Source organism: Balaenoptera physalus (assembly GCF_965194825.1).
Source record: "Balaenoptera physalus genome assembly, chromosome: 4".
In the NCBI taxonomy this organism is placed as follows: Eukaryota; Metazoa; Chordata; class Mammalia; order Artiodactyla; family Balaenopteridae; genus Balaenoptera; species Balaenoptera physalus.
This window is the reverse complement of record NC_138891.1, coordinates 10,609,002-10,625,766: the sequence shown is the minus strand read 5'-3', so window position 1 is coordinate 10,625,766 and position 16,765 is coordinate 10,609,002. Positions and strand designations below refer to the sequence as shown.

The following is a 16,765-nucleotide window of genomic DNA, read 5'->3' as shown; positions in this document are numbered from 1 at the left end:
ATCTTCAGGCTCCACGTCTAATTCTCGTTCTCTTGCTGTTTCCACCACATCTGCAGTTGTTTCCTCTACTGAAGTCTTGAACCCCTCAAAGTCATCCATGAGGGTTGAAACCAACTTCTTCCAAACTTCTATGTTGATATTTTGACCTCTTCCCCTGAATCATGAATGTTCTTAACGTCATCTAGAATGGTGAATCCTTTTCAGAAGGTTTTCAATTGACTTTGCTCACAGGCATCAGAGGAATCACTATCTATGGCATCTATATCCTTACAAAATGTATTTCTTAAATAATAAGACTAGAAAGTCAAAATTATTCCTTGAGCTGCAGAATGGATGTTGCGTTAGCAAGTATGGAAACAACATGAATCTCACTGTATTGATACATTTCCCTCAGAGCGCTTGGGTGACTAGATGCATTGTCAATGAGCAGTCATCTTGAATCTTTTCTTCTGAGGAACAGGTCTCAACAGTGGGCTTAAAATATTCAGTAAGCCGTGTTTTAAACAGATGTGCTGTCATCCAGGCTTTGTTGTTCCATTTACGGAGAACAGGCAGAGTAGAGAGCATAATTCTTAAGGGCCCCAGGATTTTCAGAATCCAAGCACTGGCTTCAACTTAGTCACCAGCTGCATTAGCCCCTAACAAGAGTCAGCCTATCCTTTGAGGCTCTGAGGCCAGGTGCTGACTTCTCATCTGCAGCTATGAAGTCCTAGATGGCATCTTCTTCCAACTGAGTGCTGCTCACCTACGTCAAAACTCTATTGTTTAGTGCAGCTTCCTTCATTACCTTACCTAAATCTTCTAGATAATATGTGGCAACTTCTACGTGAGGACTCACTGCTTCACCTTGCACTTTCATGTTATGGAGATGGCTTCTTGCCTTAAACCTCATGAACCAACCTCTGCTAAGCTTCAAACTTTTCTTCTGCAGCTTCCTCACCTCTCTCAGCCTTCACAGAATTGAAGAGAGTTAGGGCCTTGCTCTGGATTAGACTTTGGTTTAAGGCAATGTGGTGGCTGGTTTGATCTTCCATCCAGACCACTAAAACTTTCTCTATGTCAAGAAGTACAAACTACTATAAATAAAATAAATAAACTACAGGATATATTGTACAACGCAGGGACTATAACCAATATGTTATAATTACTGTAAAATAGAGTATAACCTTTAAAAATTGTGAATCACTATGCTGATTGAAACTTATACTGTATATCAACTATACCTCAATTTAAAAAACAAAACTTTCTCCATATGAGCAATAAGACTGTTTTGCTTTCTTATCATTTGTGTGTTCACTGGAGTAGCACTTTTAATTTCCCTCAAGAACTTTTCCTTTGCATTCATTCACAACTTGGCTAATTGTTTCAAAGGGCCTAGCTTTCAGCCTATCTGGGCTGTTGACATGCCTTCCTCACTAAGCTTAATCATTTCTAGCTTTTGACTTAAAGTGAGAGTTGTGTGACTCTTCATTTCAACAAGTACTTAGAGACCATTAGGAGGGCTATTTATTAATTGGCCTAATTTCAGTATTGTTGTGTCTCAGGGAATAAGGAGGCCAGAGGAGAGGGAGAGAGAGCAGTCAGAACACACACATTTATGGATTAAGTTCACCGTCTGATACGGGCACGGTTCATGGCACCCCAAAACAGTTACAGTAACATCAAAGATCACTGATGACAGATAACCATCACAAATAAAATAATGAAAAAGTTTGAAATATTGCAAGAATTACCAAAATGTGACTCAGAGACACCAAGTGAACAAATGCTGTTGGAAAAATAGCGCCAACATACTTGCCTGACACAGGGTTGCCACAAACCTTCAAGGTGCAGAAAACAGAATATATGCGAAGCGCAGTAAAGCAAAGAAAAGCACAATAAAACAAGGTCTTCCTGTACATATATACAGGTTTCTCTACACAGACATCCAGTTTTGCCCAGGGCCAAAAACGGGTATGTGTGCATGCGCGAGCACACACAGACACACACACAGGCTCCATGCATTCATAACTGCCAAACTCAACATTAACTACTAATGTTTTCTCCAAGCGGCTTGTTTAAAGCAGGGTTTCTCAACCTCTGCAATACTGACACTGTAGAGCAGGTGGTTCTTTGTTGGGGGTGGATGTCTTCTTGTTCACTGTAGGATGTTTAGCACCACCCCTGGCCTCTATCCAATAGATGCCAGTAGTATCCTTTCCCCCTCTCCAGTTATGACAATCAAAAATGTCCCCAGTCATTAGAGAAATCCCATCCCCCACCACTGAAAATCACTGTTTTGGAGAAGTCATCTAGGAAGCCTGACCTTGCCTTTTGTTGTTGTTGTTAAAAATGGGGGGTGGGAGGGTAATAAATTCCATTCTAGCTCTTTCTTCTCACCACTCCTAGATTTAATTATCTGATGGTGGAAAGCAACTGTCCATTCTGAGTCTTATCTGCAAGCAATGCTTAGAAAACAATACTGAATTAAACTCTTCTTTCTAGGGAACTCAGTCAGGTTTTCCCAATTTCAAGAGTGGAGAAAGCCTCTAGTAATGATCTTTTAGTAAGGATACATATATATATATATATATATATATATATATATATATATATATATATATATATATATATATCTTCTGTACCTTATGCACATTACTGCATGTCAGAGAAGGAAAATAGGCCAGTGTTTCTCAGCCTTGGGAGTGCATATCAAAATAACCTGAGATGTTTTTTAAAAAAAATGTAGGTATCAGGGTCCTGTCTCAGATACACCTAATCAGAATTCTTTACTCATCCAGCAATTATCTGAATGTCCACTATATGCAAAGCATTATTGTAGGTGATGGGGATACAGCAGTAAATAACAGACACGGTCCCTGCCCTCTTAGAGTTCACATTCCAGTAGTGGGAGACAGACCATAAATATAGTCATATAAAGAGAATTATTTCAGATAGAACCACAGGGAAATAAAACAGTGTAATGGAACCAATTTCCTGCATTCTCACCAATATCAGTAGATAGTAACAAAGTATTGAATGCGGTAGGTGAAAATGTTTCTTTTGCATTTTAGTATTCAGGAAGCCTATGATATAAATTACATGCCTAAATTTCTTGTTACGTGTTTAGTACTGGGCAAAACTGTGGCCCTTACTCTTTGGGAAATTATAAGCTCAAGACTAAATAGGTAAATTCTCTCACAGCTTCAATTCTAACTTCCATGAGTTCAATGAAAACACTACGTCAAACTTTTGAAAATGGTTCAGTTTAATGATTTTATAAATGCGGGGGAAAGATCCTGCACTCCTAAACGCAAACGCAGGCAATAACAGAGAATAGTCCAAAAAAAAGGTTGCCTCCTGCAGAAGTCATTCAAAGGAAAAAAACATCCACTGACAAGTTGACAGTCACAAGGATTGTTCACAACAAAATCTGGCAAGACTGAGGGAGGGGACTTCTCTTCCTCTCATTTTATACTTCTGTGAAAAACTGGTACCAAAAACCTGGAATAAGTAAGTTTTCTGCTCTTCAATTTTTCCTAAGAAGCAAAAACAAACAAACAAAAGGAACAAAAAACCCCAAAAAACAACAATCAAAACAAAGACCTCTTATATATCCTCTCTATGGTTAAAAAAAAGTTGTGAGTATGAAGAAAAGGGAACCCTCTTAACACTGTTGGTAGGAATGTAAATTGGTACAGCCACTATGGAGAACAGTATGGAGAGTCCTTAGAAAACTAAAACTAGTGTTGCCATATGATCCAGCAATCCTACTCCTGGGCATATATCTGGAGAAAACTATAATTCAAAGAGATACATGCACCCCTATGTTCATAGCAGCACTATTTCCATCAACAGATGAATGGGTAAAGAAGGTGTGGAATATTAGTCATAAAAAAGAATGAAATAATGCCATTTGCATCAACATGGATGGACCAAGAGATTAACATACTAAGTGAAGTTAAGTCAGAAAGAGAAAGACAAATACCATATGATATCACTTATATGTGGAATCTAAAATATGACACAAACGAACTTATTTACGAAACAGACTCAGACATAGAAAACAAACTTATGGATGCCAACTATTACATATATAGAATGGATAAACAAGGACCTACTGTATACCACAGGGAACTATATTCAATATTGTGTGATAAACCATAATGAAAAAGAATATAAAAAAAATGTATATATAGGTGTAACAGAATCACTCTCTGATATTAACACAACATTGTAAATCAACGCTACGTCAATAAAATAAATTAAAAAAACAAACAAGAAAACAAACTTATGGTTACCAAAGGGGAAAGGAGGTGGGGGAGGGACAAATCAAGAGTTTGGGATTAACAGATACACACTACTATATATAAAATAGATAAACCACAAGGTCCTACTGTATAGCACAGGGAACTATACTCAATATCCTGTGATAAACCATAATGGAAAAGAATATATATATATATCACTTTGCTGTATACCAGAAACTAACACATTGTAAATCAACTATACTTCAAAAATAAATACAGTTTTGAGTACCAAATAAGAAAAAGATCAAACACTTCTGTCACATCAAAACTACTAAAAGGTACCACTTATACATACCCAGCCTTTAAGAATCAGAAAAAATGTTCAGATGCCAGAAGATGTTTATCTAATGTTTCAATACACACTCCATTCCACACACACACACAGCAGCAACCTGTTCATTCTGTAACAGTGGTTCTCAAATGGATGCTTCACAAACTTCACAGTCTGCTCCCATGGTTCCCACTCCACAAACTGCGTGTAACTCTGTCACAAATTTGTAAATATTTTATGCCTGCAAGGAAGTAGCTACTAAAAGTAGCTACTAAAAGTCTCAAATTTAAAAGAACTGAAAAGACAAAGAATTTAAATAATATTCCCCAATCACAATGGAATTAAATTAGAAAAAAACCAAAAAATTTGGGAAATCCCCAAATGTTTGGATATTAAACAAGACACTTCTAAAGAACACTTGGGTCAAGCACAAAATCACAAGGGAACTTTTTAGTTAGAATGTATTTTGAACTGACTGAAAACAAAACCAAAACATATCAAAACTTATAGGATAGTTAACACAGTATTATTTAAAAGGAAATTTATAGCTGTACACACCGATATCAGAAAAGAAAGACCTCAAGTAAGCTTCCAGCTTAAGCAATCAGAAAAAAGCAAACTAAATGCAAAGTAAGCAGAAGGAAAGAAATTATGTTAGAGGAAAAAATCAATACCATAGAAAAGATAAAAATAGGGGGAAAAAAATCAATAAAACCAAAAGTTGGTTCTTTGAAAAGACCAATAAAACTGACAAACCTTTAACTAGACTGAGGAAAAAAATAATGAAGACAAATTACTAAAATCAGGAATAAAAAGGGGTACATCACCACCGACCTTAAGAGAAATTAAAAGGATTATGAGGGAATATTTTAACAAGTTTATGCCAACAAATTAGATCTCTTAGATAAAATGAAAAAATTCCCTGAAAGACACAAATTACCAAAACTGACTCAAGAGGAAATAGAAAATCTGAAGAGACCTATAACAAGTGAAGAAACAGAACTACTAATTTAAAAGTTTATCACGAAGAAAAGGCCTGGCCCACACAGCTTCACTGGTGAATTCTAGCAAACATTTAAAGAAGAAATACTACAAATCTTTCACAAACTCTTCTAGAAGAGAGCAGAGAACGCTTCCCAGTTCATTCTATGAGACCAACATTACCCTCATACCAAAGAAAAAGACATCACAAGAAGAGAGAGAGAAAATATTAGCAAGCCAAACCCAGCAACACACAAAAGGGATTACATTGCTTGGCTGTTCTTAAAACATTAAACAGAAGCTTACCATACAATTCAGCAACTCATACGAATCTTCCCAAGCGAAATTAAAATACACATCTACACAAACTGAAGATCTGTGGCAACCCTGCATGGTCAAATGATGGTTTACATTTTTTAGCAATAATATAAGTATTTTTTAATTAAGGTATGTACATTGTTTTTTTTTAAGACATAATGCTGTTGCACACTTAATACACTACAGTACAGTGTAAACACAACTTTTACATGCACTGGGAAACCAAACAATTCACATGACTTGTTTTATTGCAATATTCGCTTTACTGCGGTGGTCTGAACCAAACCTGCAATATCTCTGAGGTATACCTGTAAATTAGTGGTTGCCTAAGGTTAAGAGAAAGGAGGGGAGGTTAGGAGTAATGGGAGTAACTGCTCATTGGCACAGGGCTTCTTTTTGAGGTGATAAATATTCCAAAATTAGATTGTGGTTGATAGTTGCACAACCCTGTGAGTTTACTAAAAACAAAACAAAAAAACACATTGAATTATACATTATTTAAATTATACATTATTAAATTATTTTCATGTATAGCTTTTGTGAATTATATCTCAAAAAAGATGTTAAAAACAAACTCCAGCTCAGATTTAGTTTCTTTGCCCAAGGTGGGCAAAGAAAGTGGAAGAGCGAAGTCCCAAGCCAAAGTATTTCAATACAATAATGGCTGCCATTTATCAAGTGCCAATTATGTGCCAGGGGTTTTACACACTCTCATTTAATTCAACAATTCAGCAAGCTAGACACAACTACCTCCCTTTTCTAGGCAAGGAAACAGAAACTTAAGTGAAATAACTTGCCCAAGGTCACAGAGGGAATAAATAAATGAGCCAGAATTAAAAGTATATGTTCCAGCATTCCAGACATTTAATTAAGACTATCATAATTATTTTCCATATACATGAATGACATCTACTAATATTTACTTAACCTTTTCTTTAAGTCATTTGCTTCTTTTGCCCAACAAAGCCACAGGAAAGAATGAAGGCATAACCTGAGAGGGTAATACTGGGGCTACAGACAGGAGTAGAAAAGGTAGAGGATAAGAATGTAAGACTGACATTAACAGCGCCAATGGGAGGAACTGTGGGTAAAGTGCCCACTGAGAGTCAAGGCCTGCTGAGAAGACGGCACAGCCTGAGAAGGGGTGGGAACGGAAAGGAAGGACAAATTCCAAAAGGCAGCAGACCAAGATGAAGGGGAAGAGACTGAGGTGTGTGTAAGTTAGGAACTGAGGGTGGCATAGGATTTAAGAAAGGAGGCTGAGGTGGAAAAACAGAGGTGAAAGCTGAAAGATGAGTAGGGATGGTTAATACGAAAGGGTACAATGAAGTGAGCTGGGAAACCCCCAAACAGGCCAGAGGAAAGTGAGACTGAAGCAGAACACCAGGCTACGGTCTTGAGTAGACTAGAAGCAAGGAAATGTGGGTCAACACCTGGAAGTCCAAGTAGACCAGTCACCCCCGTAAAATCTCAAGAAACACACCAGTAGGAAACGCTGTCCCACACTTCAGAAAACACTACCCTAGCCAATACTGCTCGAATCAGGACGTCAAGACTTCTCAAGAGGTCAGTTTGTGGCCAAATTGAACTTAACCAACTAGGTGAAATAGGTTCCAACACAGCAAAGCTCAGCTTCATTGTGGGTGAAAAGACGGGACAACCAACGATGAAAGAAGTTATGGTCAGACAAAAGGAATTCCAAGTTCAAAACTGTGGCTCCAAGACTTTGAGGAAACTAGAAAGTGAGCAGGTAAGGAGTTCTTTTGACTATAATAGAATCTAGAGTCATAGGTAGGTGGAACATTGCTAGTAAGGAAAGAAAATACACACACGTTGATTAGCAACATTCTAAAAGCAATAATTCAATAGCCAAAACAGAGAAGGTTCTAAACCAGTAATACATCAGAACATACAAAATAATCCATGTATTGCTGATCATTTGTAATAGTTAAGCAGTCAAGTCAGTATATCTAAATTTATGTGAAAATGATATATAGAAATTCAGCTTTATGATAAAAGATTAAAAATAAGTTGTTTTATTAAGAGGCTATTTAAAATAATTCACAGTTTCTTTAAAATAGCAAGGTGGATTAACCGTTACTTAACATATACACAATCTTCCAAAACATTTCTATAATACACCTGTATTGTCTTTTCATTTACAACTCCTGACTAGTTTCTAAGTTGGGAAATACTCCTACCACGTTCCCTCTGTTGTCCCCGCTACAGTATCAAATGAGAATGTCTGCAAGGTTACAGCCCCCAGCCCTCGTCTACTGAAGTCTCTCGATTCCAGACCTCTCTATTTGAATCATTCAACTAACAGACATGCTGGTTTCTAACTACCTGCCTATACCTTGGATTAGGCTACTTACTGGCTCTGTGTGACTAATACTATACCTGCTGTTCCAATCTGTTCAGCCGGCTTCAACTCCACTGCCCACCCTTCATGCTGCAGTTTGCTTTTACATCCCTTAAAAGCCAGCTGTTCTTAACTCTGAAGTCCAACTAACTCCATTTCTCCAGGATGTGAATGTCACTTGCTTTACTGTTTATAAAGTTCTCCCAGGGACACTATTCTCACTCTTGGCATGACCCAGTCTGGCACTCTTGGAACTATACACCGCCTAGCATATAAGCTTTCAAAAAGTGGGGGAAACCTCTCACCATTCAGAGAACTATCCAACATAGATGCCTTTTGTTTACCCATCTACATACACATCCACACCACACACATACATAAAATCTTTCAAAGTCCTGTTTGAATTATCTGATTTTATCCTAATTAATTTAGACCAATAAAAATACAATACTAAAGGGGCTTCCCTGGTGGCGCAGTGGTTGAGAATCTGCCTGCCAATGCAGGGGACACAGGTTCGAGCCCTGGTCTGGGAAGATCCCACATGCCGCGCAGCAACTAGGCCCGTGAGCCACAACTACTGAGCCTGCGTGTCTGGAGCCTGTGCTCCGCAACAAGAGAGGCCGCGATAGTGAGAGGTCCGCGCACCGCGATGAAGAGCGGCCCCCGCTTGCCGCAACTAGAGAAAGCCATCGCACAGAAACGAAGACCCAACACAGCCAAAAATAAAATATAACTAATTAATGTTTTAAAAATGCAATACTAAAGATAGCTAAGTAGGTCCTTTCTGACTTTCATCATTTTTAATCCGACAGTTCCCTCAAAAGGAAAAGACAGGACTTCCCTGGTGGCGCAGTGGTTAAGAATCCGCCTGCCAATGCAGGGGACGCGGGTTGGAGCCCTGGTCCGGGAAGATCCCACATGCCGTGGAGCATCTAAGCCTGTGCACCACAACTACTGAGTCTGCGCTCTAGAGCCCTTAAGCCACAACTACTGGAGCCCACGTGCCGCAACTACTGAAGCCCGTGCGCCTATAGCCTGTGCTCCGCAACAAGAGAAGCCGCTGCAATGAGAAGCCCACGCACCGCAACGAAGAGTAGCCCCCGCTCACCACAACTAGAGAAAGCCAGCACATAGCAACAAAGACCCAATGAAGCCAAAAATAAATAATTTTTTTAAAAAAAAAATGTAGTGTTCAACTGTAATAACTTGCATTCTAGGCTTCCAGAACAAGCATTTGTGTCAGAAACAACTGCTTCCTAATTTCCCTTTTTAAATATCTTGTCCTGTGCTGCATGCTTTAATATTATCTGTGACCTTAAATCTGCAAGAGTAGAAAAGACATACCTTTAACTTTATAACAAATCAAAGATGAAACCATCACCAATTAAGAATCTGAACTTAAATTTACTGCGCAGAAGTGAACTTTAGCTGTGGGAGTAGTAATTCTATCAAGACTTTGCTTTGTATGACAACCAGTATACACAAAGAATCCTGGCAACTTTTCTTAAAATCAGTATCACATAAGGAAGGTAGATGAATCCCTTAATAGTATAACGAAGAACTGGGGCTAGGGACAGGAGTAGAAATCAAACCTAAAGTACTTGAGAACTTTAATCATCGTGTACAATATACTGTAACACTTTAAAACATTATTGGTTTAAATAACTGGAGATTTCATTAATTTTCATTTTAAATTAGAAGTATTACTCAGTGATTGGCTTGATTGAACTGTCCATAGGATACATTATCCAGAACAAAAAGGCTTAATCCTAAACTATTTTCTCCAGGCACAGAACATTTTCCAGGGGCATCTCAGTCTAGACCAGGTATATGAATTTTACATTAGACTAGAAAAATGAAAAGGAAATAAAATGCCGAAAAACCTAATACAACCCAAACCTAACCACTTGGATTATCTGGTTTTTTTTCACTACCATAATCAATGTTCAATTGCATTTTAATGTGTGATTGACCCTAGTGGGACTATGCAACAAAAAAATTATCAATTGTTATATGAATATAAGACATAATTGTACACATAAGTGAGTCATTATTACGGCTATAAGGATCCTTTAAAGATGTACTCATTTCCATTCAAACTTTGGCTTAGTAATTAGTATACTCAGTTAATGCTAAATTAAAAGTTTTTACATATGTTCTGAATTACAGCAGTAGCCACCTAACCAGTCTTGGGTGTCCCTATTTGTCTTTTATAATCTACTCTTCTAAAACCTGTAATGTAGCGGTTATTTAACTTTGGGGTGTCATGGGCCCCTCAGAAGATCTAATAAAACTATGAACCCTCTTGAGAAAAGTACATATATGCACATTCGCCCTGAAGCTCTTCACAGCCTAGCTTAGACTTCCCATCACCTACCGATCCATCCAAACTTCTTAACCTTGTATGCCAAGTACTTCATAATGGAGTCACTGTTAATTCAACTAATCTACCTCCAGTCCTTTCCAACTACACTCACCAATCGGGTCTATCTCCTAACTATCCCGACAGAAATATACCATCCTCTTTTTCTGGCTTGCTTTCTGGGTTCCCTCTTGTTGCTTTCCTGCCCAAATGTTTGCTCTCAACAAACCCTTTCTGTGGACCTAAAATACCTCCCTTGCCATGAGGGTTTCCCTCTGCCTACGATCAGATCATCTGATCCTTTCTGAATTTGAAATCATGTTATCTCCATCTCTTACGGAGCACTCCATGTTCTACACTGTATTATACAAAGTATTCAAAAAAAAAAAAGTCAAGAAACATAGAACACACTTATTTCTGAATTATATATTAGTTACATTTCCAAAGAATATGCTCCATGTTTTTCCTCAACTTCTATAAACCTTTTCATGTGAAGTATCTCAGACGCTGTGCATTTATTTATGCATGTCTTCGCTCATTTTCTAGCCAATAAGATTCTTAGGGGAAGAGATGGTAGCTACTGCACCCTGTGTCCCCCACAATCTCCAACACAAAGCAAGGAGATACTCGATATGGAATACTTGAGCATATGGGCATCAGTGTTTTTCAGGCATTTCATACATTCTGTATCCCCAATTATAAGATTTTTCAAGGATCATCTAGTTTTTTTCCTACTGAAAAGTCAAATAATGCTCTACCCTTAGTGAATGCTTGACAAGTGAGAACTTACTATCTGAAACAGTGATTTATTCTCATCTATACAATATCTACTCGTTGATATGCCAACTTTGTTCAAAAAAAAAAAACTAAAAAAACAAACCTTCAATATATCAAGAATTCTTACCTAATAACCATTAACCCAGGAGGGAACACAAAGATGGCTCCTACACAAAAATAATCCAAATGTGAAAACTATTATCCTTTAGTACTACTGCAAACAAAGTTTAACTTGAGTTATAAAACCAACTCAGAAAACAGAAAAAAACAACATCCAGACTATACATATGCACACTACCAGAGGCAATAAAACAGCACAAAAGTATAGAAACATTTTTTTTAGAAAGTCTTAAACATGATATAAAAGTTTCTAATTGATTCATGCTACAAGTATTATGCCAAGTGAAACAAGTCAGACATAAAAAGCCACATATTGTATGATTTCATTTATATGAAATATAACAGGCAAATTCATAGAGATAGAAAGTAGATTAGTGACTGCCAGGAGGTAGGAGGAGGGGAGAACAAGGAGTGACTGCTAATGGCTTTTTAAAAGACTTTTCTTTTTAGTTTTTAATTTATTCTTGGCTGCGTTGGGTCTTCGTTGCTGTGCGCGGGCTTCTCATTGAGGTGGCTTCTCTTGTGGAGCATGGGCTCTAGAGCGCAGGCTCAGTAGTTGTGGCGCACAGGCTTAGTTCCTCTATGGCATGTGGGATCTTCCCGGACCAGGGCTCGAACCCGGGTCCCTTGCATTGACAGGTGGATTCTTAACCACTGAGCCACCAGGAAAGTCCGGCTAATGGCTTTCTGGAGTGATGGAAATGTTCTGGAATTAGATAGTGGTAATGGTTGTACAATTTTGTGAATATACTAACAAGTACTGAACATTTTAAAAGGGTGAATTTCATGGTATGCAAATTATATCTCAATTTTTTTTTAAGTTTATGACCATTTTGGCTATTTTATCTCAGAGAAAACTGTTTTTTAATAGGAATCTAATTTTATAATAGTTTGTTTCCTCAAGCTGATCTAAACTAGTGGTTATAAACTGGTCCCCCTTTTTAAAACCACGGTTTTAAATTTTTCTCAGTGTTGTCTACCAACTTGCCAACACTTATAAATAGAAATTTTTCATAAGAATCTGTATTTCTGGCTTCCTACAAAAAACTGGAGTTCTAAAAATACTAGGCACACCTGCACAGAAACAATGGCCTGGGGCTGAGCAGCAGCTAACATACCTGCTATTTGCCATGATCTCCATCACTCCCTATTGTGTCCTAGATACTGAAGCCAAGTATCAGCTGCCATTTAGCTCCCCAGTTGTGAGTTTGTTACCCCTGAACCAAACAAAGACCATCTACCTTTCTTATTAGGGTATACTATGAATCACTGCTGATAAAATGTAAGCCTGTAATTGGTCTAAGGGTACAAATTTCCAGCTATAAAATGAGTAGATCTGGGGATCTAATGCACAGCATGGTGACTATAATTAACAATGCTCTATTATATATACATAATTGAAAGCTGCTAAGAGAAGTAGATCTTAAATGTTATCTACACACACATACACACACACACACATGAATGGTAATTACATGAGGGGATGGAAGTGTTAACTAACTTATTGTGGTAAGCATTTCACAATATATACATGTATAAAATCAAAGCCGTACACCTTAAACTTACATATGTTATATATTAATAATATCTCAATAAAGCCGGAAAATAAATTTTAAATGTAACCATGTATGATTACATTTTCAGTAACTGCAAAGAGAAAAAACCTGACAGTGACACCTGTTGAATAAAACCCTGCAACTGTTACAGATTCGTGCTGTTATAAACACTTTTATGTGGGGGGAAAAAATCCAGGGACATTTCCTACAAACAGGAAACAAATTCTTTTCATTTCATTTACAATTGAAAGTTATTTTCACCTACTAATAGAAAATAGCACAGTAGTAACTTCTTACCCCCATATTGGTGTTGGCACAAAATGAGGGAAAGCTGCCTTACTCATTGTCATTGATTGGATATGAAAACAAACTGCTTTATTTACTCACTGATTTTATGTTTAAACCATCCAGAACCCCCCTGATGCTTATGTGCACAAAGAAAAACAATCCCTACCCACGTTTGGCTTCTACGTAATAGACTGTATTTAAAAAGATGGAAAAAAGCAAAATACAGGGTGTACATGGAAATAACATAGAAAAGTAGATTCTACTACCTCCTAGCTCGTATAAATGAGGACTGAGCTAAAAGTTATGTCAACTACCTTTCAGCTTTAAAATTCTGTGTACTTAAACAGATCTCCTCCTTTCCTCCAAATAAAATAATTCGTCTAGCTGAACTGCCTGTCCTGTAGATGGGAAAGGTTAAAATAGTATTTGCATTCCATTTCACTTGTACCATCGCTTTTAACAGCTAATAAAATATCAACACATAAGATGACTTCTAAAAGCAGCTATTCCCTTCCAGGCAAAAACAAACTCATTTCTACATGTCTTCCAAAAGAAAGACCAAATGAGCCAATTACTTAGTAGTTTATTAGAGGTAAACCCCAAGGTTCTTCCCCCCGCCTCTGAGCCATGCCACTTCATTAACTTGCCCAAATACCTTCAAGTTTACAGGTGACATTTTACATATCATCTTTACCACCGAGTATTAATAGATATTATATAAAACTGGAGTAGCATCACAATTGTTTCACAACTGCAATTCCTAAATACACAAATGAAAAGGTGCAATTGGATTCTATGTCCAACTGAAAATACAATCCTGTTTCTGTTTAAACCTGATGGTGAATGAAATGAGATGCTCTCCCAAAAGTTCACCAAATTTCTAACACACATAATCCAAATAACTTTCTTCAAAAGTGTAAGACTAGAAACAAAACAAAAATTGTTACCTCAACTATAAGTTATGGAACCACAAGGTGCCATTAGATTGGTAAAGATTAGTGGAGACCCTAGATCTTGAGTTACACACCATTAAGAGTATAACGTGCGTTAACTGTACAGGAATTGGTTTATGCTTTACCTGTTATTCTTTAATAGTGCTGCCCGACAGAACTTTCTGATGATACAGATGCTCCACACCTGTACTGTCCAATATTATAATCAAGAGCCACGCAGGGCTACGGAGCACCTGAAATGTGGCTAGCAGGAATGAAGAACTGAATTTATTTTATTTAAAATTAAAGTTAATTTAGGGACTTCCCTGGTGGTGCAGTGGTTAAGAATCCGCCTGCCAATGCAGGGGACACGGGTTCGAGCCCTGGTCCGGGAAGATCCCACATGCCAAGGAGCAACTCAGCCTGTGCACAACTACTGAGCCTGCGCTCTAGAGCCTGAGAGCCACAACTACTGAAGCCCGCGCACCTAGAGCCCGTGCTCCGCAGCAAAAAAAGCCACTGCAGGGCTTCCCTGGTGGCGCAGTGGTTGGGAGTCTGCCTGCCAATGCAGGGGACACGGGTTCGAACCCTGGTCTGGGAGGATCCCACATGCCGCGGAGCGGCTGGGCCCGTGAGCCACAACTGCTGAGCATGCGCGTCTGAAGCCTGTGCTCCGCAGCAGGAGAGGCCGCGGTGGTGAGAGGCCTGCGCACCGCGATGAAGAGTGGTCCCCACTTGCCGCAACTGGAGAAAGCCCTCGCACAGAAACGAAGACTCAACACAGTCATAAATAAATAAATAAATAAATAAAAGAACGTGAATTTCAAAAAAAAAAAAAAAAAGCCACTGCAATGAGAAGCCCGTGCACCGCAATGAAGAGCGGCCCCCGCTCGCTGCAACTAGAGAAAGTCGGCGTGCAGCAACTAAGAACCAATGCAACCAAAAATAAATAAATAAATAAATAAATAATAAAATTAAAGTTAATTTAAATTTAAGTTGCCACATGTGGCTAGTGGCTATCATACTGGACAATGCAATTCCACAATTTGAAATACAAAGTATAAGCTTGACTAAACACTAGAGTTTTTCAAAGTATCATGTCCTGATGATGTTAACACCAACTAAAAACTTCCTGATACAAATGATACACAAGTTCAGCCATCAGCCTAAACAGAAAAGTCACTTATGAAATGACACTACTTAGATTCAGAATTTAAGGTACAATATTCACTAAGAGACAACATTGAAAAATATATCTCAAGTTTTTCCCCCACTGTTTTTCAAAAGGGGAGCTCACTTTCGGAATAGTTTCCCAATACGTGCAATTACCTTCCCTTCAAATCTGTTCACTATCTTCTGTTCAGAAAAACAAACGGCAAAGATAAATTTTCAGCACTAAGAAGTCTACTGTGACTCGGTATATTTCACACGTTAATTTCCCTTTGATTCAGATGTTTGGAAACCTCTGCATCGCCTGAAAGCCTTGTTACCCATCGTTCCACGTTTTCAGGTGTACAAGTCATTCTGATACAGTTGCGATTTCGTTCCTAGACACAAAATATTTCCTCAATCCAAGAGTCATGACATTTTACCGCACTTCAGGTATTCTTGTATCAGCTCTTCCTGAGTCAAGAAAAGTAACCAAGATGGTGCACAAGATGTCAGAAGAAAACAAGTGCGGGAACTTGCACGTTGAATAACTACTCCCTGAGCAAAATCTCCTTTGACCCAGAGAGTCGGCCTCGAACTACCCGGCGACGCCAACAAGTCAGCAAGGTCGTGACCCTCGGTCACGGCCGCCGGCAGCGCCCCGCCTGGCTGCGGGAAGCCACCTGTTAGGCCCCGGCCTCACCTGGAGAGGAGGCACGGACCCGGACACGGGCGCCCGGCGCGAGCGCGGACCCGCCCCTCCGGCGGCGATGGACGGAGGCGGCACGTGGGCTCCCCCGGCCGGGCTGCGCTGACAGGCGGGCCGCCGCGACCCCCGAGGCGCCCCCGCCTCCCTCGCACCGCCCCGCCGAGCGGGCGCCCAGCGGCCCACACCGCCGGCCCCCCCTTCCTCCCGCCTTCCCTCCCACCCCCGGGCCTGCCGCCCCTCGCCTACCTGGTCGCGGAGTTTGAGGAACGCCATGGCGGTCGGCGCCGCCCGGCCACCGCTCCCGCCCCAGGAGCCTCGCCTGCGCCCGGAGCCGGCGGGTCGGCTGCAGTGAGCTGAGGAGTCCGCGGGCAGGGGGCGGCGCCGCCTCCCCGCCGCCCTCCGCAGCCGAGAGGTGAGGAACTGGAGGATCCCACCTCCTCCTCGAGGACTCCCCGCCCTCCTCCTTCCTTTCTTCCTTTTTCCCTCCGCTGTCTCCGCAGCCGCTGCCGCCTCACGCCCCCTTCCCGAGACAGCCGGGCAGCCCCCGCGGCCGCGCCGCTCCAGCCCGCGGCAGCCGCGGCATCCAAACTCCACTCCACAATATTACCACCACCGCCCGCCGCGATTGGCGGCCGCGCGGGGGAGAGGCCA

General features: G+C 39.9%; 1 protein-coding gene and 1 long non-coding RNA gene across 4 annotated transcripts in view; one reads left to right on the top strand and one right to left on the bottom strand.

Annotated features, from left to right (window-relative positions):
- The window catches only part of LOC309659527, a 381,336-nt gene extending 366,270 nt beyond the window's left edge, over nucleotides 1–15,066 (top strand). The window contains exon 2 of the long non-coding RNA XR_014262864.1: nucleotides 14,773–15,066. This is a non-coding gene — a long non-coding RNA (uncharacterized lncRNA). The remainder of the gene's footprint in view (nucleotides 1–14,772) is intronic.
- ANKRD28 (ankyrin repeat domain 28) overlaps nucleotides 1–16,698 on the bottom strand; it is a 176,270-nt gene extending 159,572 nt beyond the window's left edge. For all 3 annotated transcript variants that reach the window (XM_082459231.1, XM_082459232.1, XM_082459233.1), the window contains exon 1: nucleotides 16,361–16,698. In XM_082459231.1, the coding sequence (XP_082315357.1) occupies nucleotides 16,361–16,387 (27 nt within the window). In that variant the 5' untranslated portion in view covers nucleotides 16,388–16,698. The remainder of the gene's footprint in view (nucleotides 1–16,360) is intronic.
- Between the last annotated feature and the right edge of the window lie 67 nt (nucleotides 16,699–16,765).